A 26,198-nucleotide genomic window follows, 5' to 3' on the forward strand; every position below is an offset into this window, starting at 1 on the left:
TATTCGTAAGTCGAAATCCATTTTAAGATATGGTTGCAAGTGTTAGCAAGAATCCATCACCTAAGAATAAGATTTACCCAAATTGGCCTTCGCCCCATCAGGGTCAGAAAAGTGTCTATTTTTAAACCAAGTTTTGCGGGAAATAGACATTTTACAATGACTGCAAAAATTCTCGCGCGGATCTACTCGGCTATCGCCTCGTGGATCCACAGCTACTTTGACAATGTTATGACGAAATTCATGATCATTAACATGACAGACGCATGAAAAACTGACATCAATTTGTTAAATAGACCAAACTGGCTAACTCAATGTTGTTCTTAATTCAGACCCTTAAGGAATAAAACGTTTTGTTCCAGGTATTTCCATATCATTTAGATGTCAGTGTTACATTATCATGCAAATACTATACAGAAAGAATCCTAACCCCTAACCCCTCTCCTCCCCCCCCCCCACGGGAGATTGAAATTAGGTATAACATTAAGTTGGCCCATTTGGTCTATTGTTTATTTTCCCGCAAAACTTGGTTTTAACAATAGACACTTTTCTGACCCTGATGGGGACAAACCTGATACTATATTCTCACTCTTGAGTAATGGTCTCTTGGTGTTAGACACGGAAATAAGTGCTATGGTTTATGAAATAGGATCGTGTCTTCATTTCATTAGCCGAGGTTAACATTTGTCATTCGCTTCAAAATAGTGTAAATGTCCAATTTGGACAATTTCAGTCCAAGCAGTAAAGCGGGACAATAGACCATATTCGTATTCTCAGTATTGCACTGGAACTGTAGCTTGCATTGGAGACTATCTACATCTACATCTACATCTACATCACATATTCCAGCACTCGGCAAAATCCCTTTTTGACTTATGGCTGTTTATGCTTAGGTAGCCTCATACACCGTAAGCCTTTTTAGAAACATCACTGCCAAGCCGGCCACTTCTGCTGGAGAGAACAGGACAGCCACAACACTGGGGACTCCATCCCCTACTCTTTTCGAATAGTGTGAGGGTTCTTTAACGTCCCACAGGGAACTTATTAACATAGAAGACATTTGTGAGACGAGGCCAACGGGTTATAGTCCTTATCCTAAGGCGGGGAAATCTTTTCAAATGCGAATACTTTTTAATATATTCCCCCGCATTAGCCTCCATTGCAAGCTAGTTCCAGTCCAATACTGAGAATACGAATATGGCCTATTGTCTCCTGATCCTAGTTTAATGGGGTGAAGCTATATCGAATGCGTTGATCGAGGATCGAACACACGCGTTTATGGGACAGCGGCGAAGAGTGTAGCACGTCTTGTAAGCTACATGTTTTACCAATACAGAAACAAGCCTAAAAATTCGTTAAAGCTAACCTTAGGCCTTATTAGACCTAAACAAAAGTTTTTAGACTTAACGTTAGCTTTAATGAATGTTTAGGTTTGTTTCTGTATTGGTAAAACATGTAGCTTACAAGACGTGCTACACCCTAGGTATTTCATGTGTCCCGTATTATAGAGTATTTAAATTATAACATATTCCCGCGCGTAACACATATATACCCATGTATTATCTATATACCAATGTATACCTTATACATGAAGTACTTACCTGCTACACTCTTCGTCCCCTGTCCCATAAACGCGTGTGCTCGATCCTCCATCAACGCCTTCGATATACTATCACCCAGTTTAATGGCCTGGGCTCCCACGAGTCTCCTCTAGCGCAGTGGTAGAGCATCCGAACTAGTCATCGGAAGATCGTTGCCTCGACTCTTGCATAGGAGCACTCGGGTTTTTACCGAGTATCTCCGAGTCACCATCGAACCACTGTGACGTCACATGTAAAGCGAAAGTCGAAATCACCAAGTGAAGGTCCTTATTTTACACTTTTAACACCTGACAGTGAACTAGAGTCACTGATAATATTGTGGCCCTCGATGCGCACCTTTTAACCCCCCTCCCCCCCCCCCCCTTTCTCCGTCGATGCTCCGTTTCACGGGTATCCAAAGCTACAGCGAAACGGATCAGAGGAAAGTCGAAAAGACGACGATCGAATGAGACGGGGATCGAACTGGCGACCTCCAGCACTAATCCACTGAGCTACGCTTGTCTCTATTAAGTTCACAAAATCTCTGCGAGATATCACTTTTCAAGCAAACATGCAAAACTGTTTGATCCCTGACCTCCGACTACCACAGCCGCAACCATGCAATGGATCTGACACTTCCTAAACCGAAAAAAGAGAAGCTTCAACTAAATTAAGTAGCGCGATGCTTTCGAAAAAACTCCCAAATGAAGCTAAATTAACGGAATCGAATCGATCTTTTAAGGAATACATATAGAAAAGTATTTGGGTCACGCCATATTGTACTTCCATGCATTAGGTTAGTCCTCATTGTCTATTTTTCACCTTAATTTGTACAAGAACTGTTTTTATAAGGACGTTGAGGCTGAGATTAACCAAAATTTTAAGACCGTATTAATAACATTCCTCAGGCTGACAGTCGATTATGCTCATTCAGTTTTATTTGAAATGAAAGCATAAGATAAAGAGAAATAAATGTAAATTAACTCAAATACTGAAAGGCATATTTTGTATAACATAACAATGGATTTCTTATTGCATGATACACACATCTCAGTTTGTAATAATGAGCAGTTCTTAGTTATAGGTTTCTTGGTCATATCTGCATTGATTTCTTGAAATACTGTACCATGTAAATTTAAGAACGTCGAAGAACGTTTTCAGCCAAAGCAGAGATATATAAGAACGTTCAGCCTCAGCTCCAAAATTAGACTTTCTTATTAAAAAAAGAGTGTAGCTCTGTATGAAGTTATTTCCGATAGTTTAATATTGTTTGCGATTACGGATCTTTGAATATATATCCCTTTAATTTTCGCCCTCCATAGAAACCACCTTAGATTTGTCAGGGAAAGAGAGTTCATATTTTTTGTCTAAATAAGGTATTACCTCCCTCTAACAAAATACAACCTTTTACGGTCTGACCTCAATTAATTTTTTTTTTTGTATTATTTTTCCTTCATTTTCAGGCCAAGACCGTTTTATACAGTATTGGTGAGATACACTTTTTTCTTCAAAACTTACTTTACGCTTCCTTTGTTTTGGTGAGTTTGAACTGAGTTGTCAAAATAACCAGTGCTTCCTTTTCCTACAGCTGATGGCTTCATTCGTACGGTGTGGTTTGTATAAATGGACAGCAGGAGCATCTTGAGATGATATAGAACGATTTTTTTTAAATACAGCTGAAATGTTCAGCTGGCACTTCAAGGCACAAGCTAATACGCCTTTGACAATATTTATGTTCTGTGTGGTTTACACACGAAAATCTCTTGAGCCAATTCGTAATTTGACAAACTTGTGCTCGTGTGAATGACACAGTAATATTTGTCGCAGACGTTGTGCACCATAAATGGCTGAACAGCAGTGATAAACACGAAAACAAGCCGAGAACGCTTGGAAACTACTTTAAACTGAGGGTTGTCCAATACTCCGACATAATGAGATTCATGGCACTTCACAATAGACATCACAAAGTGTCCCCCAACCTTAATCCTTAAAAAAATAGTAACAGTTTTGCGAGACTTAAAGAGCGGGACACTTTGTGACACTTTGTGATGTCTATTGTGACGTACCAGGAATCTCATTATGTAGGAGTATTGGACATGTATGTTTAACCTTAGACTGCAAAACAGTCGGTTTTCGAATTCTCGCGCGCTTAGCGCGCGAGCCTCACAGACCTTTCGCTTGAAAAGACGCATTCGTCCAATGCAAAATATACGGCTGTTTTGCAGTCTACTTCAACCTCTGAATATTTGCCACATTTTATCAGTGACGAGTCATCCACACGAACACATTTTTGCACGAGGAATTTTCTCATCCACAGAGGCAAATAAAAACTGTGGTATAAAATTGCCTTTTAAAATTTGCTTTGCTTTCAGTGATAGTAATATATCGTAGTTGTAAACCATCTCTTAGTGTTAATATATTAATTGGGGGCTTACGCAAGTCCAACGGCGACGTTTACGAGAACGCTTTGGAGCAATATAGGCTTATTGAAAAAAAGCCAAATGCTCTGCACGCCATGCGGGTACGTTTTACATTCTGACAGGTAAAATGCCCAAATTTGAGATGACGCGAGCACATGTCGATAAATTCTCAATTTTGACTCCAAATAGCCAATTTTATCTTTGGAAAGTTGATACACACTTTTAATGCGGAATGACTTGCAGTAATCGCGAATTTACTAGAAAAATGGGACATAATACTTTTAGACTATGTTCTCGTACCCAATCGTCGTCTTCCCTGCGTAAGCTTCCTAATAGAGCGCCTTTCGTATGACCTTGAAAAAGTGTTCGCAATTTGTTTCACGGACCAATATCTTTGGCAAGATTAAAACAAAGCTTCTCCTTATTCCCGCCAAAGAAACTCCCAATATGGGCAGTAAACAGTTCGATTGCCCAATCACATTACTGCATTTGAAATGACATCAAAGCGAAACTTCCATGCAGAGTTGACGTCACTGTTCGCTAAGCCAATAAAAATTCGCGCTCGTTTGTTTTTGTTCCCAAAGCCAATTTAATGTTTTGCATTTTTGTTTACATCAATCTGTTTTCACGTTTATTTTTCAAGGTCCTATGAAAGTCGCTCTAAGCACTGGTCGCACGCAACAATTTCCCAATGTCCGATCCACGATTAGAAGTAAACAATATGCCAGATACAAAATAGTTAAAAGTTATTCAGCCTCTGAAAATATTTGTTACGCACACCTTGAGTAAGAGTCTTAAACTGCTCAATAAAATATGGCATTAATAAGAATGAATTTATAATTATTATTTCGCAAAGGACAGACTAGTATAGGTAGTTAGCCGCCCTGTTGGTGGACGAAACACCAGATCTCTCACTGGCTTACCTTGTTCGCTTGCCAGCAATTGTACGTTACGCCATTGTTTTGTCTGTTTCTAACCCTAACCCTCTCCTTTAACCCTAAACCTTAAGGATTGGGGTAAGGATATAGGATTTAAGGAAGTGTTAAGGATAGGGTTAAAGGATAGGTTTAAAGGTTTAAATACTGGAACCCGAACCCGAACCCTTAATCCAAAAGGCGAAAGAAAAATTATTATACTTTTCGCTTCATTTCTCAGAGGATACCATCGTTGTAGTGTACCGTAAATCCTCTAGTAAGCCCCCTCCCTCGGTGGGGCTTCTTTTAGAGGGGTGGGGGCTTGATACAGAGGGGGCTTATTTAATTGAGCGAACTGCATTACCGGTAACAAAAACAGAGGAAGAAATAGACTAAAGTTTTGCTTTGCCTTCCTGTTTTGTGGACCTGAGGCCCGTTTCTCGAAAGTCCCGATAACTTTTCGGGCCCGAAAAGCCATTTGTGAAACTGGCAACCGCTTGCTTTCGAAGGCCGATCATTTGACATGTTTTCAAGGTAACACGGTACGACCCTCTGGCAACACTTCGAGGGGTACTACTACTACTACTACTGCTGGTTCCACTGTTGTTATCCTGTGTTTCAGACATTTGGTCAGAGCATGCTCACGTTTACCAAATGTCAGATGCAATGATCGAATTCAATAACACATCGATGCGGTTACAAGAAGCTGCTCCTTAACAATATGGGCAAAGGTATATTTGAGGTTTATGCCCTATTTAATTGAAAAGGCAGTCGGTTGAGATTTTTTAAAAGAACAGAAAATTAAGCATAAATAACAATAGCAATAATAATAATAATAATAATAATAATAATAGCAATCACTATAAAACAGAAAATTAATTTTGCTCATAAAGCAAAAATTTCTAGGAAGAAGTTGATTGTACTCAACTTTAAATTTTAAAGCCAATTTTTGCGGTTTTCCATGATTGTCGCGTAGCAAGTCTTGCCAAAACATATAGGACTGAAGGAGAGTTGATGTTCTTCGGGTTAGCCCTTGGCATGAATTTAAGGTTCACAAATTTAATTTGACTTTAATTCTACATTTTGCAAAATTAATTATCCAATAAAACCCGGCAGTAAGTGGTTTTTAATTTTGCAGGAACTTATTTTCAATTAGACATTTAATTTTTGAAAGCCACGTTTTAGAAAAATGAAATAAATCTATATCCTTTCAGTTTCTTATTCGAAATGTCTGTCACATCTGCTCTCTTGTTGATTGCCGGGTTTGGCTTTAGCTTCGAAGCTTGATTGGTCAAGGCCTTTCAAACAACCACCATAATAACCTAGCATCTGATTGGTTTAAGATTGTCATAATTTATTCCATTTGGGGAAACAGGTGAAGTGCCATTTGCAAACACGAAAATTACAAACGACGAGGTCGACCAAGATCAAACCTTCTTTAAACACGTTTCCATGGAAGAATTTAAAGCAAAAACCAATCGTCTACGATTCGAGATTGAGCGGGCTGAAGAGCGAGAAAAAGCGGCTCTAAAGAATTTGGTGTTCGCGAGAGATGAAGCCGAAGAGAAAGAAAAAGAGGCTGACGCTTTGAAGAGAAGAAGACAATTGCTGGAAGACAAACTAGACGCTGTCGAAGATCGCGTTTTCGAAAAAGAGAAATTGTACCGCGAGGAGCTGGCGAGGTTAGAAAGAGAGGACAGACAGAGAAAGATCTTGGATGAGGTGGAGGAGGAGGATGAGCGAAAAATAGAAAAACTCGAAGCCTTGCTGAAAGAATACAAAGCAAGGGCAGATTACAACGAAAACAAGTGCGCCGAATGTTTGCGACGGGTGCAGATCATTACTCAGGAAATCGAAAAGTTTGGACTGCGTTACAAGTGCGCAGAACGAAAAGGTCGAGAACTGGAAGAGCAGAACAGATATGTGGGTCGGAATTTGCGTAAATTGGCAATTTCCGAGGAGAAAAGATCCGATCGTGAGGAGGCCTATGAGAATAAAATCCGCGAGTTGGATGAATTGAGAAGAGATGAGGAAATTCGGTTGGAGGAGGCAGAAAGGAAGATTGGAAGTCGGCAGCGAGAAGTAGACGACTTAAGAGATCAGATTCGAGAGGAAGAACAAAAGATCCACGAAATTAAAAGCATGTTTAATGAAACTATTAACGGTTTGCATCATTTTTGATTTGTGGTGGCTCAGAGTACGAACGAAACGTTAACTACGTCAGTGTTGGTGAGGAACAAAGGATTGACCTGTGATTTTCAATTCAATATGCCCGTTTTCTTTGGGAGGAATAATGATTCTTTGTAAAATACCTGATTGAAAATGCTGGATCACCAACGATACAGAAAACGAAACTGTTATTTCTCGACGTTTTCTCTTTGAAAATATTTTAATGAATTCGTGTTTAAGGTACACGAAAATCTCTGAAGGACATGGACAATGAATCCAAACAGGAACATCTGCTGAAGGGAGAGCTGAGTTTTAATATCGGACAGCTTTCGACGATGAAAGCAATGTTTATCAATGCTTTTGAAACAAGTTTCTCTTGAGGAAGTTATTTCAGACATGTAGGTTTATACAAAGGTTTTTTTTACGGTATAAAAGAGTAAGAAAAAAACAATCTGATGTCTTAAATTTTCATATAGTGTGTCAGTTCAGACCATAACTAGCTTTTTGTTTACTTTTCGGTCCAAATGCAAATTTACTTGGTGTACAACACATGTCTTCCTTAACAACAAAGGCCATGGATTTTGAGTTCATGACGTTATTTTGCAGGAAATTTGAATATTACCGGGGCAAAATAGATTTTTGGGTCGATTAACAATTACCCGACAATTTACGCGTTCGTGAGAGGGGTACGTAGTGTGGATTTCTTAATTCCCCTCTTCGAAACTATGGGGAAGTAGACTCGAAAGTGGCTTCGTGGGATCCCTTGGGTAGATCACGCTACGTACATGTTAAAGACAGATTTAAGAACGTGTTTGCATGAAACGGAAAACAGGAATCGCCCGACTGTTGCTAGTCATAAAAACGAGAAAATTCCCTTTTTTTAAAATGTCTCTCTCCTTTAAGACGTTCTTCGATATCTAGAGCTAACAGGCAAGAGATGAGGTAACTTCGAACGAGTTTCTTTCAGTTCTGGCAACAGCAAACCTTAGTCCGACGTTTTGCGTTTGCCGTAAATGCGAAATGAGTTAAACACAGCGTGGAAATCGAGAGAACAATGCAACGACTCCACGTGCCAATCACAAAAGAAATGCTAATTCTACAGCTAATGAATGCAAGGATTCACCTGATTTTTCAATATTACTGTATCATTTGGTGAGGCCAATATAAACCATTTCTCAAAGTGTCATTTAGTTTCCCATCAGAAAAATTTAAAGGAGGACCAGACTTCACCTCGTAGAAGAGCCTGGCTTTCTTCTTATCCCTGTGTAGATTAGTATCGAAGCTGTGGAGCAGACGCAGGCGTATGTCATAAATGTAGTGTATAAAGATAAAGTCCCGGACAAATGGCTTTAACATTGGCTTCAACATCGTATCGATTTTGTTGGACGATCATGTTGAACGATGTTGACTGCAAAGGGTGGGCAAACGATTTCGACGCACTTTTAATTTAAATTAATTCAACATCGATTCAACTTCGTCTCAACATGTTTCAACTCAGTTGAAAGGGGGGACAAAGGCTTTCAACATCGCTGTTCAACAAAAACGAAAGGATGTTGAAGCACATGTAACACAGTGAAGCCTGTTGCCCGGACCAAACATGTAAGTTCCAAACAAGTTATGTTATTTTGCGGGACGCTATTTACAAAGCAGGATTCCAAAACGGTGGAAGTACTTCTATCTTTCAGTTTTTTTACTGTCCAAAACAACGTAAATGTCTCCAACCTTCAACAGTACTCCTAAAACACTCCATCACTCTCCCCACTGGTAAGAAAAACTCACTCCCACGTCTTTCCGAGAACTCCGAGCAGGAAGAAAATCAATACGGACCAATAGACTTCTTTAACTTGTACTCACAGACCACGTAATGTTACTCTAGAGAACAGTTTCTTTGAAATGTCGTCTTGTGCACGAATAACGTATGAAAAAAAACAAAGAGGAAAATTCCCTTGAGAACATCACGTGGTCTGAAATGGGAAAACAAAACGTACAAGCTAAAGAGCTCTATAGAGCGTTTTCACATGAAGTCACGGCCACCATGTTGGTGTTCCAAAACAAAGAAATGGCGGCATGATGGTGTACCAAACTAATCCTCCGGGAATTAAAGTCTATTTTTATGGAAATTGTTTCAGTAATCCAATATGGCTGCTGGTCATGGGAGTGAAAACGCACTATTTGGCTAACTCAGAATTGTGGAAGACCTTAGACAGCAATGACCAGAACCAGGTTGCTGACCAGCGGTTTTCGTTAAAACAATGTTTTTGCTGGGGGTTCTCGGTCTCGCGGGCTCAGAAAACCTGGTTGTGGTCATTGTTATTTCAGGTTTTTCCAATGGATGTTGTAGCTAACTCAAATCCTTTGGGATAAGATGTTTTTTCCAAGTATTTCCATATCATTTACATGTGAATGCTACTTTATCATGTAAATTCAATACACAAAGAATCTTAACCCCCGGGGAGATTGAATTGGGTACAACATTGAGTTAGCCGATGTTGTATATTGAGGGATAACTAAACGAAAAATCTTCACAGGTGTCAAGCTCTTACAGATAACGAAAATAATAGTAGTGGAGGTGATTGAAAAAATAGATTAAGACGATTAAAATTGTTCATTTTGTATATTCCTATGCATAGTCCATTTATCACTATTTTAAGACGGTTCTATCATTTTTCGGTGCAATGACCAGAATGATGCATTCCAAGGATACAGATCTCTGTTCATGATGGAGTATCTGTTACGAAAGACACATATCCAAAATACCAATTGTTTAATATTTCATTTGTCAAATCATATATGGTAACGATAGAAACGATTTTCGTTTCTATGTTAATTGATAAAATGTCTACTCCCATCTGAGATAACAAGTGAAGTATTTACGAAAAGCAAAGTAAATTCTGTCAAACTTAAGCTGGTTATTTGCCAGCGTCCATTGTTCTTTTCCCGTCGAGTTGTCAACAGTCTACAAATATACCTGCAAAATATAAGCTTGATGACGATGTTCTTAGCAAAATCGTGATAATTATTTAATTCAAAATTTGGGCCGGGCAGCAAAAAGCATATAACAAAGCGACGGAGAGATCCAATTTGACGCTTTCTTGAGGCATTAGTGCGCATGTGATGTCATGTTGACCATTGTTTTCCCATTTCAGACCACGTGATGTTCCCAAGGGAATTTCCCGTTTGTTTTTTCATAAATTATGGATACATATGCACGTGCATAAGACGACATTTGACTGAAACTGTTTCCAAGAGTAATATCACGTGGCCTGAAATGGGAAAACAAAACGCACAAGCTAAAGAGGTTCATAACCTGTCTCTCCGCTGGGTGCTAAACTTTGTTAAGCAAAATTCTGCGAAAAGAAATTGTATTGTATTGCCATCTAACATGGCCGCCTTGTCACGTGGGTGAATATCGTGACTGCATAAATGTTGGCAAGTTTTGGACGGTTAATAAAATTTGCATTTAAGCGGTGTGTCCTCTCATTGAAGTTTCAAATGGGAATAAAGACTTCAAAGGTACAATAAAGAATATAACCCTCTCTCAATACAAGTACAATTTTAAATTAAGAATCACCACTGTTTTCGGTGATGAGCTTTAAGGTTTTAAAATTTATGATAAATTAAATTTTGCGGACCTGTCAATCATATCCTTGGCCAAGATTAATGCGTCACATGACACAAAACTGACGAAAACAAGCTTGGTCAATTGTCGTCCTCTAAATTAAACAAGAAAGCGCACACACTATTGTCAATCTGTCTTTGTACAGGTACCATCTTGATAACTTCTTAAAGAAATACTTAAGCTTCAGCATGGTTTTTGAAGTCATCGGTTTCGGTATAACCACCACAGCTTTGCTCATCACCTTCGCCAGGTATTTTGCGAGCAACTGGTTTCCGTACTTCATGGTGGGTCTGGTTGCTTTTGAAGTAGGAATGTTCACCATGACAAAGGGCAAGATCATTGAACCAGAGAGAGCGCCAAAACGGAGCGAAAAATCTGACGGGAATAACAGAGATCCACCTACACCAAGCGCAGCTAACAAAGCTCAGCTTTCCCCAAAGAACCAGGCAACCGCGAAGAGTCCGTCACCTGCAAAGGGTCAAAATGCAAATAATAAACAAGAAAAAGCAGCGAAAAAGGCTCAAGCTAAAGCAAATGCGGCGGCCACAAAATAAACAAGTCAAGTTCTTCATCAGCCTTATCTCCTTTCTAAATAGCTTTGATGATGGGATCAACGTTTAATTATTCCTGTTCGAAGTGAAATTTCTCAAGCTTATACCGGAACTTGTTTGAAGGACTGTGACTACGGTTTGCTTTAGCCTCGATAAACACTTCCTTTAAGTCCATTAATGTACTTACGACGTCTATGCAGAGCTGCAGACGATATAAAAACTAATATAGCCATAATGATTTTGTTTTAAGTTAGTATTGGGTCACTTGCCAATTGTATGTAAGTTATTTTCACATGTCGTTGCAACTTGAAAAGGTTGATGTAATTATGGAAAAACAAACTGTTTCTGTCAATTACTCAGCGAAATGATGGAATAACTCTTGCGTTTAAAAACCGCACTAAAATCACGAAGTTCGTGTTTCATGTAGTTTTGAGCCAAGTTGAGCCAAAACAGATAAGGCTGTGCATCTCATAGGGTTATGTATTCCCCTAGAACGTTTTGACAATAAGGTGGAGTTGCAATTGGCAGCTCTTATGCTTCTCTCGTGCTCTTTACAACTGAACGCGATAGACGCACTGCAATAGGTTTTGAAAACGAACCTACAATTCTTAATTGTTTAGGGAAATTAATTGGTGGCTATTTTGTGCGACTCTTTTTTCCCAGTCTGCAGCTATAAACAACTGCTCGTTGTTTGAGAAATAAATTTCAAAGAAAATAAGAAAATTGGTAGACATCTTTATTGTAGTCTAGGGCGAAGCTAAAAGTTGCGAAAAATGACCAGCTGTTTGTCTGAATTTGGCACCATTTAAAGTCAAGCATTTTATAATTTAAAGCTCAACAGGAAGCTGTCAAAATTCAGGCGCTCCAAAGCCCTTCCAGCGTTTTCCGAAGGACGCTTGAAAATACATCTAGGGCCGGGACTGCATTAAAATGTTCTCACATATTTGATGACTATTGTTGTTCCTATTCCTCCAATTTGGCAGTACACGGCCAAGCAAACCTTATACATCTCAGAAAACGAATACGGGCCGTCCAGTTTATTTTCTTTGTACATGAAGCTATCCAAGACGCTATATTTCTACAAATCATGTCCCGTATAAAACTCGCGCGATACCACCACCATGGGCTTGAGTGTTTTCAATAGACATTAAGACCTTGCAAAGAGACAGTACAAGCGATAAATTTAAACGAACGATAGGAAAAAGGTCTTCAGGCAAAAAAAGCAATTTGTTTTCAATAAAGAGGACAAAATGTATTACAATAAAAAAACCATGGACAAATGCCAGAATTATGAATTTTACCCAAAAATTGAAATTGAAATTGTTATTGAGCATGTAGAGAAATACATAAACTGCTGTAGATGTTGAGATTCTTTCGTTGCGGAACTTAAAATCTAAGGATTTCCAAGACGAGATTTCATAGAAGATGCGGGGCGAAGCTTAAAGTTTGCTACTAATGCAAATATTAAACGCGTCAGTGAAGCGTTAGGCTTAATTCAAGGACAGAAAAGCTAATTACACAAATTTCAAACGAAAGGACAGGTGGTCACGCTATGCATACTTTTAATATGCAGCGAGAAACTGGACGTTTCACAAGACTACAGTACGCCGACTGCACATCAAAACACAACGGTTTGGTGGTTGTGGTTAAGGGCCAAGCAGTATCTTCGATCATGCAAGTTGATGCTGCTACGCTGATATCCATACTTCTGATCGAGTAAGACATTTCGATTTTTAAGGACGGCCAACCAAAGGGAACAACGTTGGAAAGCAAGGGTAACAGTGCATGTGATCTCGCAAGTCTGAGTGTGTTACTTTGACGACGCAGGTTGACTGCTAGTTTGAGTCCGATCTTCTCCGCATCGCACAAGCGTGAAGTGCATGGATATGTCGCTGGCGGAAATAGCGGCTGTGTTCTTGGTTGCAGTTCTAACCGCGCTTCTGTGGTCCTATGGATTGGAGATTATAACGAAATGCGTCAAATTTCTCTTGCTTGGGATATTCAAGATTATAAAACTTATTTTGTTTCGCGAAAAGAAGGAAGCACAACAGCAAAAAGACCTTGATCCAGAGCCTTCAAAAGAAAAGACAAGCTGAATACAAATATAAATACAAGACAGAAGAAGATCGTAAGTAAAAAGGCATCACCGTGACGAGAATGCAGAACGAATAACTCACAGCTAAAGTGTTTGAACAAGGAGCGAAAAAAAAGCAATTACGTGCAGATTTACAAAGAATTGGGCGGCGTTTTCAACTATCGCTTTTGACATTGCAAAGAGCTTCAGACTTTTCAGACTTTTTTGTTTTTAATTCGTTTAGTGAGCAATTCAGAATTCCAAGGGTTTCAGTTTTATGTTCAACAAGTTGAGTTTATATATTTGGTGGTGTGGTCCTTGCAGGATTTTTTTATCATAGCCGCGTTGTAGTCTTTCTCGAAAATGTCTAATGCAAATTAAAATGTTGATTTTGACAATGACGATGATGGTAATAATTGTGAAGATATCAACTCCATAAATTTGTTGCTCCATATACTTTTAATACTACTCTGAATGGTTTTCAATAAAGGCGTTGTCTATTTTTTTTTCAAACGAGAAATAAAGAACTGCACAAAATATCATGTCAGTGGTAATACTTAACATCTCTTGTTACGAGGCAGCGTAGCCCACCCGTCAAGACGAACCAGATGCTGGTATCCCATTGCTTTATTTGAGCACGCGACATTCAGCGAGCTATTTATAGTTCAAAGCAGGGGCCTGTTTCTCAAAAGTCCCGAAACTTTACGGGCCATTTCCGGGTGTCACAATTCCCTCTGTATCTCAAGAACGAAGAAGATTTAAGTCATCAAACTTCACAGTCAGTTTGCGTTTAGTTACCTTGAAAACTTGTTAAAAAATCGGCTTCCCTGAAAAAGCGGTTAGCAGGTTCACAAATGGCTTGTCGGGCCCGAGAAGTTTGCGGGACTTTCGAGAAACGGGTCCCAGGAGCCCTACCTGGAGCTTCCTTGAGTATTGTACCTTTGAATCAACCCTTTCCCGTATTATCTTTCTATTTTTAGAACTACTATGTTTTGACGTATGTGACGTGTGTGGCTGAGAACATACGTGAAGTGGTCCACATAAGTCACATACGTCTGTGACGTAATAAATGGTTGACCATAGGTCTCTTACGATTGGCTATTGCGAAAACACCCATTAAAGCCCCCCCTCCCCCTCCCCCCGGAAGGTGCTTCTAAAAATAAAGAGATACGGGAAAGGATTGACCCAGAGGGTTAATATGGAAGACGTAGGTTCCGGGTAATGAGCTCCTCTTCAAAGAAAACACCAGCAAAGACAAATTTGTCCCCAGGGCACTTATTCGCACTTAAAAAAATAAAGTAGCCTGGGTATGAGGTTGCGCCAAAAAACTCTTATTACGCGATTACGTTTTTTAAATCCATTTTCATGCCGTATAATCCCTTGGTAATAATAAAAGAGCTACAGTAGATAAATAGATCGCTTTAGCAATTGATAACCTTTTGTTCTGAACTGCATCAACGCATCAGTTCTCAACAGTGTCGAAGTCAATGAGCCATTTCCGAGTTTCTGTTTGTCTCGGTTTCGAAGTAAGTCTTGGTGCTCAACTATTGTAAGGGAAATGAGTTTGACTTGCATAAGAATACGGAACTCATTTTAATTTGAATGGTTGTGCACCAGGACTCGCTTTGAAACTGAGGCATGCGGTAACTCGGAAATGGGCTATTCACTGGCTTCGCACTGTGAATGACCAGTTTCATTACAAGTATTTCAGAGGTTTGGGAAAAAAAGAACATAGCATTTTTTAGTTGGGGAATTGAAAGCCAAACAAAAGAGAACTACCTTTTAGAAAAATGGAACATAAAGGGTATTTAGGAAGCCAAAAGCGGAAACAAGTTTTTAATTTGCCAGCATCTATGTACTGGACAGGTGTACTATTAGAACTTCGACTACTATATTGTCTTCGTACTGAGCAGGTGCTCTTCTGTGAGCAAGAAAATTATTCGATCTTTGAATCCTAAGCGCGGTTCATAAGGGGGGAACTGATAAAGTTAACAGTTCCAAATTTGTTTTAATGTTAGCTGAGAAAGCGAAGTGTAGCGCCCTCTTTTTTTTTTGAGGACTTTCTAAACTTTTTAACTATTTAATTTTCTTAATAATGTTAACTGAGATTGTCAAGGTGCCACCGTACATTACATTTCACATTTGATGTGCTTATTTTAAATATTTGCCACATTGGAGGACGTTGGAGCGAGTGATATTATGATAGGAAACAGTTGTAAAATATTCAAACATTGCAACATAGTTCGCTATAACGTTAACAAAAGTTAAGGGCGCAATGCTTAAATCATACCGGTTTGCGAATCGGTTAAATTTGGTACTTGATGATGAAAATAGTACTGTTATACTACATGTTTAAAATGATGTTTTCCCAATGTTTGGAAATAAAGAAACAAATACTTTATGGCGCTGTGCGTTGGGGAGGGAAACCAAAATTCATAATTCATAGCGTCGAAATTTTCATACATACATAGCAGGTGGTACATTGTTTATGAAACGAAAAAGAGCAATATTGAGATCACGTCTCCTGTATTCTAATTAATTTGAAAGAATTGGAAATGAATTCTTCATTTTTTGTAAACAACAAAGACTCACGCTTCGTTTTTCGTGACCTTTAAAGTACGTTTTCCTAGGCGGTGAATTGCGACAGGATGGTTGCTGCTCCAGTAATTGAGGGCTCTTTGAAGAACATGATCCACTCTGTGAGTTTTGGCTTAATTGTAACCACACTAGGGGTGAATTTCGGCAAGCTGTTTCTCCAGAATTTTTTCCCTTACATGATGGGGATAGTGATAGTCGCCGAGGCCGTGCTCTTTTCGTTGGATAAACCGAAAGAAATTTACGACAAATACCAGCCGGCTGGGATCAAAGGAAGGCATACTATTGACGGGACGGGCGCTCCTCAGATCACGGTTTCAAGCCCAGACCAAGATCCCAACGCTTCAGTCAAGAAGCGAGACAAGATAAAGGATAAGAAAGCCGCGAAGAAAGACTCGAAGGGAAGACAAGGGAGCGGAATGCCACCAGGTTCGCCAGCCAAACAAAGACCAATGCAGAGCCTTAACGTACCGCCGCCTACCTCTGCAATGGAAGTAGTCAAGGAGGAGGATATGGGAGTCGGTGAGACTGGGAAAGATAAGAGTGAAAAGGAGAAAAGGAAAGAACAAGAAAGAGAGAAAAAGAAAGATAAAGAAGAAGAGAAAGAAAAGCAGAAAGCTGAGAAAGAAAGGATGAAGGAAAGCGAAGAAGAAAAAAGCGAAAAAGGAGGATGGAGGAAACGAAACAAGAAAGAAACAAGCAAGTGAATTATTAATGCGTTTAGCGGCCGCTATTTAATCACCAAGGCACCCGGGGGCAAATTAAATTATATCAGACACGGTTTTACTTAGGAAAAGACCAGGTGTAGTTGCAAATAACAATGATTACGTTGAAGTCGATAGAAATGATTTTTATGTAAACTTCCTCTTTGATCCAAACCATTTACTATATTTGGTAGTATTAAACCTTTATCTAAACACGATCAATAGTTAAAGCTACATGCAGCTTGAAGGGTCGTATGTAACAAACTATAATGACAATGAAACATAAAAATATATACATTAAACTGAATAATAACTTAAAAGTGTACATAACAATCATCAAGCTTGAGTTTGCACTGACTCGTAGTGCCGTTAAATTTCAAACTAAGAAATACATCTGATTTTAACAGAAGATTGTTATAACTTCTTAAACCGGTTGATAATTTGTAACTGTTTAATAAAACTCTATTCCAAAGAACAGAGATGGGCTGTAGTGATGGAGTCCCTCATGTAAGGTAAAGTCTGCATACGAGCCAAGTGGCCCATCAGGCCGGAGCTTATCCCGGTTTCTACGGCATGAAGCGAGTAGGAGTATTTCTTCTCCCCCCTGGATGGGATGCCAGTCCATCGCTGGGTTACCCCCAGCATTTCGGAGTCCTTCATGTAAGTCCTTCATGTAAGTACCATCATGTAAGTGCCAGTACCCATTTATACACCTGGGTGGAGAGAGGCACCGTAGGAGTAAAGTGTCTTGCCCAAGAACACAACACAATGTTCCCGGCCAGGACCCGAACCCGGGTCATTCAGGCCACCGCGCCTCCCAAGTCCTTCATGTAAAGTGAGTTAAATCTTTTAACAATAACATTATCTTCGAATTCCCCTCTAGATCTATAAGATTTGTGTACTCATGATGTTTAATTAATAAATTTGGCTATGATGGAGAAATTTTTCGCTTAGAAAATCGCTATTGTTAGCTATATTGTTTGGACATGTATTGTCTTTCCCTAATATGGTCATGCGGGCTAGTCGCGCCGCATATCATTCATCGGGTGATAAATGAAATGTACACAACGATTTGTTTTAACTTGTTGTAGTGTTGCACATTTTGTTTATAATGCGTTCCTGCTATTCCTTCGGAGATTTTTCGATACTTTAAAGACTGTAGATCAGGTGATGAAATATATTTTCTCATCTATAGATGGAACATAATTTTTTTCCGGTAAACTTGGTTTGCTCGCTAGGGATGTCTTTACACAACAGCGATATAGACACGAAACAACCCAGAAATTCTTGGAAAGTGACCGCTACCTCTGCACATTGTAAACTTAAGGTCAGTATGTACATGCACATTATTCATCGACCTTCTGCGTATGCATCCTATTTTGTGTAGCCGGACTTACTAAATGAAAACAAAAAGAGAGCGCTCTTTTGATTGGGAAAATGAAACAAGTGTTAAGCTTTTATACCCAAGGAGACTGCGTGCAACGGGGCAGGTAACACAAAACTTATGTCAAACCCAGATATGGAGTTGCATATGACTATAATAGTGCTGTTGCAGTACAGTCTGTCTGTCTGCAAAGCAGGCCGATTTATATAAGCCGTTCTATTCTAACAAATACAACCAGGAGCTCATCAAGAGGAGCTTCCATCTGCATTAATTCCTTGAGGCAACCCTTTCCTCCAGTAAGGGCCACTTCATATGAGCCTGGTTGGCCAGGCTGGCCCGGTTTCCGAGATTTCGCCTCACCTCCTATTTCTATGTGTTCGTATGAGAGGACGGGCTGGAAATTTTGCAGACCTTCCAACTTTCTGTTTTGAAAATGGGTGAGATTGGGCACAATAGCCCGCCGAAGGCGGGCCACTGCCTGCCGATGGCAGGCAGTCACCTAGGGGGGTCCGGGGGCATGGCCCCCCGGAAAATTTTTGAAAATTTGAGTCCCTGAAATGCGATTTTCTGCATTTTCAGAAAATATTTACAAAATTCTAAAGGTACAAAAATGTCCCATAAAATCTGAAAAGTAACACTTTTTTGACATCTGCATTCAATGATTTATGTAACTTCTTTGATTAACATTGCCGTTTAAGAAGTAAAAGTTCTGGGTTTTCGTATTTACAAAACAACAACACTGACTAGCTCGCAACTAGCTATCAGCATTAACCTATACTTCAATGTTAACCATTATAGCTTACGCTTATGTGCTTTGTTGTATTCATAAGTAGCAGATTTAGCTGCTTTTAGGACGGACGATGGAGGCGTAAAAGTCTTAGCGTGAGAAAGTGGTGTCTATGCGTGTGGGCGTGAGAAATATATCAAATGCGTGAGAGTTGGAAGGTCTGATTTTGCCATATGAACACTTCAATCCAGTTACCGGGAGGAATGATAGAACGGACATTACCGAGGTTTTACGTTACTTCCCTTTTCTTCGATGAGGAAGCTCGGTATAGTTTCATTTGATAGTTAAAGTAAAATTTAAGGTTGCTTAAACAAAGAAAATCGAGAAATTCTCGCAAGGCTTGTTCGTTAGATTTCACGTCTGAATGGTCGCGCCACCACTTTTCATCTCGGAAACCTGGCTGAAAGTCGCCATGTGAACAGAAACCAATTTCATCCGGTAACCGACCCAGCCAGGTCAACCGGGATCATGTGAAGAGGCCCTAAATTTATTTTTAGGAACAGGTTTTTCCCGAGAAAAATATCTGCATGTTTCCCTTGATCCTAAGATAGCTTTGTTTTGATTGACTTTTACAACAGTGGGCGTGCTGAATCTCCCAAGGGAGATTGGCTTTTACAACCTCTCCCAAGGGATGAGTTCTATAAGTAAATCTACCATGGAAAAGGTTGACTCCCAAGCTAAACGTGGGAGAAAGAGGGGGAGGGGTGGGGAGAAAGAGGCTTACTTTGATGAGTTTATGATACAACTGATTAATAGCAAGAGTCCATTCCTAAGAGTAAGATTTACCCAAATTGGTCTAGTCCCCCCATCAGCCTCTGAGAAGTGTTTGTTTTTAAACTAAGTTTTTCGGGAAAATAAACAATTGACCAAATCGCCAAACTCAATGTTTTACCCAATTCAGACCTTTCGGGAATAAAACGTTTTGTTCCAGGTATTTCCATATCATTTAAATGTCAATACTACATTATAATGCAAATGCAATACACAAAGAATCTGGAGATTTGAATTGGGCACAACATAGCCAATTTTGGCCTATTGTTTATTTTCCGAAAAACTTGGTTTAAAAATAAACATTTTTCTGACGCTGATGGGGACAAACATAGGGCCCGTTTCTCGAAAATTTCTCGAAAACGTTTCGGGCCCGAAAAGCCATTTATGAAAGTTTTGGAAAGCCGATCTTTTAACATGTTTTTAAGCTAACTAAAAGAAACATGTCTGTAAAGTTTGACGACTTAAATCCTCTCCGTTCTTGAGATACCACGGGAATTGTGATACCCGAAAAATGACCCGTAAGGTTTCGAGACCCTCCAAATTTTCTAAATATCCCCAAAAAATTTGTAAAAATCTCTAAATATCCCAAACTTTTCTAAAAATCTATTTATCTCACACTTTTTTTTTCGAGACTTCGTGTCTTTCTCGAGTGACACTGGGCTTACGTCGTCTTCACTGATCTCGAAAAAGACCCAGTCTCTTCGAGATCAGTGGTCATCTTCAATAGAAACTCCGCCATGTTTGAAACTTACTTCCTTTGGAATGATGGGATGCATGCATTAGAAATAGGAAACACCGCTGCACAATTGGATTGCGATCAAGCAGTCACCAATAGCCCTTTTCACGGTTACTTTTTCTCATTTGCATTACTATTAAATCTAGCATGTATGTGAGGCAATTTCGGGCTATTTTGTATTTTCAACCCGAAATTGCCTCCCATCCACGTTAGATTACATTGTAATGCAAATGAGAAAAACTAACCGTGAAAAGGGCTTTTCTTAGTTTGCACCCACGTGACACGGCGGCCATGTTGCATGGCAATACAACACAATTTCATCCGATATCCAAACACCTCGAAATCGGTTAAAAAACCATCAATAAACGAGTTGTGAGTTTAAAGCGCCCTTCAAACTTCTTTAAGCATTAAACGGCGGTTGGGGGAGCTATGCCTACGAGCGGCAAGTTTTTTTTTCAGGACGAAGAGGAAAATTATGCCGATTCAAAGGCAAGTTAAAATACAATACAACGATTTTCTTCATGTCAGAAAAATGTTATTTGTGCCAATCGCGGAACGGGCCAGACTGGATTCTGCAGCTGCCAAAATGACCTACTATAATTAAAAGGAAACCACTGTCCGGTTGATGTAAGATGTATATTCAGCGCATCGATCCGAACATTTCCTTCCGACTGTATAGACCAGTTTTAAAAATACCATAATACTCTTTGTTTGCCCCTCAAAGTTTTGTACACACATTGCTTTTATTTTCTCTTGGGACCCAAGAGAAACTGGAAACAATGCTTATGCAAAATTTCGGAGGTCTTTTCCTCGAGGACTGCCGGCTGCTGCCATTGTTTCGCGGGGAATACGATTTGTCATGTCGAATATCAGAATGAACCCCCAAAATGCAAATTTGATCACAGGAAACTGCAATTAAAAGGCTTTACGGTGCCATTGTTGCAAACAATTTTCTTAGCGAAACACACAAAGATAACCGCAAAAAACAGTTGTAGACATTAATTGTTCAAAGACGGAAGAGCCATCTTGTGCAGCAATTGTCATCAGTCCTGTTCAGTGCTTACAATGACAATCGTTTGATTTTAACGTATCAAAACAAAGCTTTGGTTTTAACGCAGCAAAAACACATACTCTTTTGTTACAGGACATTTCGATTTCACTTCGAAAGAAAGCATAAGTTAAACAGCAAAAAGAAATACACATCTGTGCCTGAACGAGTCATTTTTTAAGACATTTGAATCTAGACGGGATAGTGATCTGAAAAGAACAGAATGTTTAACGTTCTTGGATTTGGCTTGGCTTTTGCGGTTTTACTGGTATCATTCGGCAAACTTATTACCGACAGCTGGTTTGCTTACATGATGATCTCAATTATTCACTTTGAAGTGCTCATATTTTGGTTCGGTTGTGGAACACCTTCAAGCAAAACACAGAACACCAACGCTGATTACGACTATGCCTTTTCAGAAACGACTCCAAAGAAGCGAACAAAACCACCGCAGAAATAAGGTCCGCAGATCTCATCATTTGCTGTCAAATAAAATGGTATTGGTTCCTGGTCGTCTGAAGACACTTCGACGTGAACTTTCATTTAAACAGAGTAATTCCACTGCCACGAAAGTGACAAAAGCATAACGCCTTGTTAACAGCTACTCCAATACTTAATTTGTTCCCAGAAGCTCTTTAGACATCAAGCGTTGAAGTATTAGAAAGTGGCAAACTGGATAGAAAACCTGGGATAATTTTATGCAAGCTTACAAAGGTTCATTTTTTCAACGGACTGAAAAATTCACACAAGCACAAGTTTCTTTTATTACCACCTCTTTCAAAATCCGTTATAAGTTCACGCTTTAAATACAAAAATAGACTTGACCTTCAGTTTTTATGGCAAACTACTTTGAAATTTCAATTCACACAGTAAAATATATATGTACAAGTCATGGAAACGAATGCGCTGCTTTGCAACATTTGACTTAAATAGACCCTTTGACACTTAAAAGTAGGGAAAATTATTTGAACACTCTTTTAACAGCTAAAAGCTCGTCAGATGCAGACGGCATATGATTTCATAAGCGACGGCATCTGAAATTTCTATGACTGGATGCTCTCTTAAATAGACAAACGATTAAGCTTGCGGTTACGCATGAAGGGTTTTAAAGTCGTCAGAAAAAAATTTTACAGAAAGACTAAATTGGGAGGTTCGACAAAATGATGAAAGAGAAAGCGAATTAAGTGCATCACATGATCACACACGCGTCTTTAGTCGTCCAACTGGCAAAGAAGGGCCACGCCCCTGTTGACCCAGTGCCTTTCGGGCTTGTTGGACGGTAGATCAACGTACATAACAAAGTTCGTCGAGTGGCCAGTCGTCGATAGAGTTCCCCTGCGAGCGCTCGTCTTGTAAACAGGGCTGGCGTAAGTAGGTTTCGGCTTGAAGGTGGATTTTTCACCAGGAATGATCCACATCTACACGTTATCGCTGGTTAAGGAATTAATTTAAAACTCGTGTCCAGCAAAGCCGCGTTGTCTAGTGCAATGCAAAGAGGGTGTCGGGAATACTAAAAAGATAACAGTTTTTAAACTGTTATCTTATTAAGGATATTGGCTTCATTTGCCCATGGTAAAATTGCTCAGGTGATTAAAGGGATCAAGTTACGTCTTTATATTACGGTGACAGTGTTGTTGATCTACCAAAACAAAGAAATTGTTATGTCTTGCTATTGATCTACTAAAACAGAGAAATGGAGGTGCATGTTGGTGTTTCTACCTAATTCTATGGGAACTTAATCAAATGTATTTTGTTTTGGTCAAAAAATATGGCGGCTTATCACTTGAGTGGATAGCCTCTTTAATCATAAATACTTAGCTTCTTTACAAAATGACCGCGGAACTTTCTTCAAGAAACAAATTAAATGAAAGGAAAAAGCAATTGTTTCCTTAATTAATTTAAAAGTGAGGGAAAATATTGGCAACAGAGGTTTAAGTAACATAATCTTTCTGAACTGACTAAAAACTCGGAACGTAAAAACTTCAACAATTCATTTAATTGAAAAACATTTCGGTTGAATCGTTCAATCGCTCAACCTTCATTGGCTTGACTAGCAGTCTATGATGCTGTACTTTTGTCACAGGGCAGCCCTTCGGTCATGTGAATGAAGGGGGTAGTTTCTAAAGAAACTGTGGTGCTGCGTCGGTGGGGAAGTAGAATACAAAAATTTTGTTTTATCAACGGAGTTGATAATGTAAATTGGCCACCGTACAGAGATTCTAAAAGCTGACGTTTCGAGCGTTAGCCCTTCGTCAAAGCGAATCGAGGAATTATGGGTTACGTGTAGTTTTCGGTCATGTGCCTACTATTTAACCACTCACTGCTATTCAAGCAGATGAAGGTTGAACGATTCAACCGAAACATTTTTCAATTGAATGAATTTTGTAAGTTCTTTTTATTATGTTCTGAGCTTTTTGCCCGTTTATTAGGGAAAAAATTGTTAAATATTTCACTCACTCGCGATAAATTTATAGGTGGTTAGCGATACAAATAGAGCGGTTTTCAAATGAGTGTCGTAAAACCAAAACCATAGTAATTACTTTAACCAATCAAAAAGGACGGAGACAATCCAGTAAACCAATCAAAACTCGAAGTAATTACTCGTAGCCGACACAAAAGGCGGGAAAATGTGCACGCGCGAGCCACAATTGGTTTTGGTTTCACTTCTGATTGGTTAAAAAAGTGGCGCGAAAACTTTGAACCAATCACCGAGTGAAGTAGATGCAAAACCAAAGTAATTCGCTAATTACTTTCGACACTCAATTGAAAACCGCTCTAATAGTTGTACAAATAATGGTAATTGAACTGAGTGGAGTGCAATTTGGTCTGAAATCATACGTGGGATTTCAAAACCGAACGAGCGCGCAGCGCGAGTTCGATTTGAAATCACAAGTTTGATTCCAGACCAACATTGCACGACACGAAGTTCAATTACCACTTAATTACATCCATTTAGAAATCATACAATCATTATTTATAGCTAAAATACAGGATTATAGTCAGTACGAACATTTTATTGATCCAGTTGGGAACAAAAGTTGCAAAATGCGCCACACAGTGGTTTTCTTTCTCTTTCATTTTCCTGCAATTTGATTGGTTACCTTCAACAAGCCTTGAAATCTGATTGACTGTTTTGTTTTAGTGTTCCTTTCTCATTGGCTGGGGAAATGGTGCGATTTAGAGCACAAAATAGTGCCATTTGGGAATAAATCGCACTGCTGAAAGCCAATCAGATTGCAAGGATCAGCAGTGATTTCTAAATGGATGTAATAAAGTGTGTAATGTACAAATGCTGGTGGACGAACAACAGAAGCTAAAGAAGAGGTCTACTGTTCGTGTCATCCAACATGGCGGCCATTAAGTAACGTCAAAACCAACTACTGGGAAATATTAACTTATTTATGAAAGGATACTACAGGAAGAGTGTCGAAAAGAACTTTAGGAAGCGATTCCGACAACACCATTTGTTCCCTGTCCCAGCGGGCGCCTTCTAAAAACAAACCCTGCGAGGGAAAAAAAAACATGACGTTTCAAGTATAACTGCAAATGGCCGGTCGGTTTTGTGAAAAAAAAAAAACCTTCATGTACCTTTACGATGGGAAACGAGGGGGTGATGAAGCAGCTCTCGTAAACTACCGACTACGTTGGCTTAAGTAACAACTACGGCTATAACAAAAGCAACAGCTGCGCATTTAATGAGGAAAAAAAAAAGATCTTTAGTCCGGTGGTTTCCCTTTCCATGTCCGGTACTTTGATGCCAATATTTGAGGAGTTTGCTTTATTTTTTATTGATACAATTTTTTTACTCCCTTTTTAAAGCCGGAGAATTTGAGTGAACTCTAGCCTTGCCTGGGAAACTGATTCTTGGATTCCAGACTGGAAACAGCGTTTTTAGTGTTCTCTTTTAAAAATTTCCTGGGGGAGGGAGCGGCATGCCCCCAGAGACAGTTATGCAAACCCTCGAAAGCTTCTCGGGTTTGCATAACTGTCTCGAATTTTCCCAACTCCCCCGAGTGTTTAGATGAGACTATGGAAACACAGAAAACGTCCTCTATTGCTTAAGCCGTATACGTACTCTGAAAAACAACTACGGTAATGTTCCCAACCCATGACAACAAGTGTGAGACACAACAGTTTGTGGGCTAATGGGGTAGGAGATGAAGCACTCCTTTAGCAGGCCAAGAAAAGGTAGGATAACTAAGTTGCCCGGCAAGAGAGGTCGCTATCCTCTCCATGGGGTTGCAATCTCCAAGGCCATGACAACAAAAACAGAACAGGAATGACAGTAGCAAAGGTCGAACTCGACATAATAGTCCAAGGCAGGAGGTACCTAGAATGTGATTGGATGAGGTGTATGGTGTGACGTTCACGTGAAACAAGGCTTAAATGCACATCCCTCGCACAGATCATGGTTGTCACATTAACTTTAATTTATAATGGTTTATAATTTGGCTTTAAATCACCACATTTAACGTGTTGAAGGTAAGACCGCATTATCAATCCAGCTATGGGATGCTTTGCCCATACTGTAAAACATATAGGCAAGAGGAATAATCACGAAATATTTTAGACAGCGCGCATTTAACCTGTAAAGAGACCACTTCGTTGTCGAAGCCGTCGAGGATGTTTACTAGGGACTTGACGATCTACGACGGCGACGTCAACGAAAACGTCACCTCAAAATATAAGGTAAGTTTAATATCGTAAGTTTCTCGCGGTTGGGCCATCTCGTTCGCGTCGTGCAATGTGGGCGAAGTATCCTAACAATAAATTGGTACAAGCGGTTTCAGCGTAAAAAAAGAGAATTACAGATTCACATTTGTGCGCTCGCGTTATCGTCAAAACCTCA

The 26,198-nt window shown here is 39.5% G+C and overlaps 4 protein-coding genes across 4 annotated transcripts in view; 3 read left to right on the top strand and 1 right to left on the bottom strand.

Annotated features, from left to right (window-relative positions):
• Positions 1-4,821, top strand: part of LOC137969783 (uncharacterized) — a 25,449-nt gene extending 20,628 nt beyond the window's left edge. Inside the window, exons 19-20 of the mRNA XM_068816145.1 lie at positions 3,041-3,065; positions 3,166-4,821. Coding sequence (XP_068672246.1) covers positions 3,041-3,065; positions 3,166-3,200 — 60 coding nt within the window. The 3' untranslated portion in view covers positions 3,201-4,821. The remainder of the gene's footprint in view (positions 1-3,040; positions 3,066-3,165) is intronic.
• Positions 4,822-5,617: 796 nt separating this feature from the next.
• Positions 5,618-7,651, top strand: LOC137969785 (tropomyosin-like). The gene is made up of 2 exons (XM_068816146.1): positions 5,618-5,642; positions 6,287-7,651. Exons 1-2 carry the CDS (start codon positions 5,633-5,635, stop codon positions 7,090-7,092), a joined length of 816 nt encoding a protein of 271 aa, XP_068672247.1. The 5' UTR covers positions 5,618-5,632; the 3' UTR covers positions 7,093-7,651.
• An 8,220-nt stretch (positions 7,652-15,871) lies between these two features.
• On the top strand, positions 15,872-17,394 carry LOC137970050 (transcription initiation factor TFIID subunit 3-like). The gene has a single exon (XM_068816508.1). The coding sequence runs from the start codon at positions 15,973-15,975 to the stop codon at positions 16,624-16,626; it is 654 nt and encodes a 217-aa protein (XP_068672609.1). The 5' UTR covers positions 15,872-15,972; the 3' UTR covers positions 16,627-17,394.
• A 4,453-nt stretch (positions 17,395-21,847) lies between these two features.
• Positions 21,848-26,198, bottom strand: part of LOC137972190 (dynein axonemal heavy chain 3-like) — a 93,623-nt gene continuing 89,272 nt past the window's right edge. Inside the window, exons 86-87 of the mRNA XM_068819044.1 lie at positions 24,763-24,852; positions 21,848-22,767 (exon numbers count right to left, since the gene is read on the bottom strand). Of these exons, the coding sequence (XP_068675145.1) occupies positions 22,561-22,767; positions 24,763-24,852 (297 nt within the window). The 3' untranslated portion in view covers positions 21,848-22,560. The remainder of the gene's footprint in view (positions 22,768-24,762; positions 24,853-26,198) is intronic.

Source organism: Montipora foliosa, chromosome 9 (genome assembly GCF_036669935.1).
Source record: "Montipora foliosa isolate CH-2021 chromosome 9, ASM3666993v2, whole genome shotgun sequence".
NCBI classification, from domain to species: Eukaryota; Metazoa; Cnidaria; class Anthozoa; order Scleractinia; family Acroporidae; genus Montipora; species Montipora foliosa.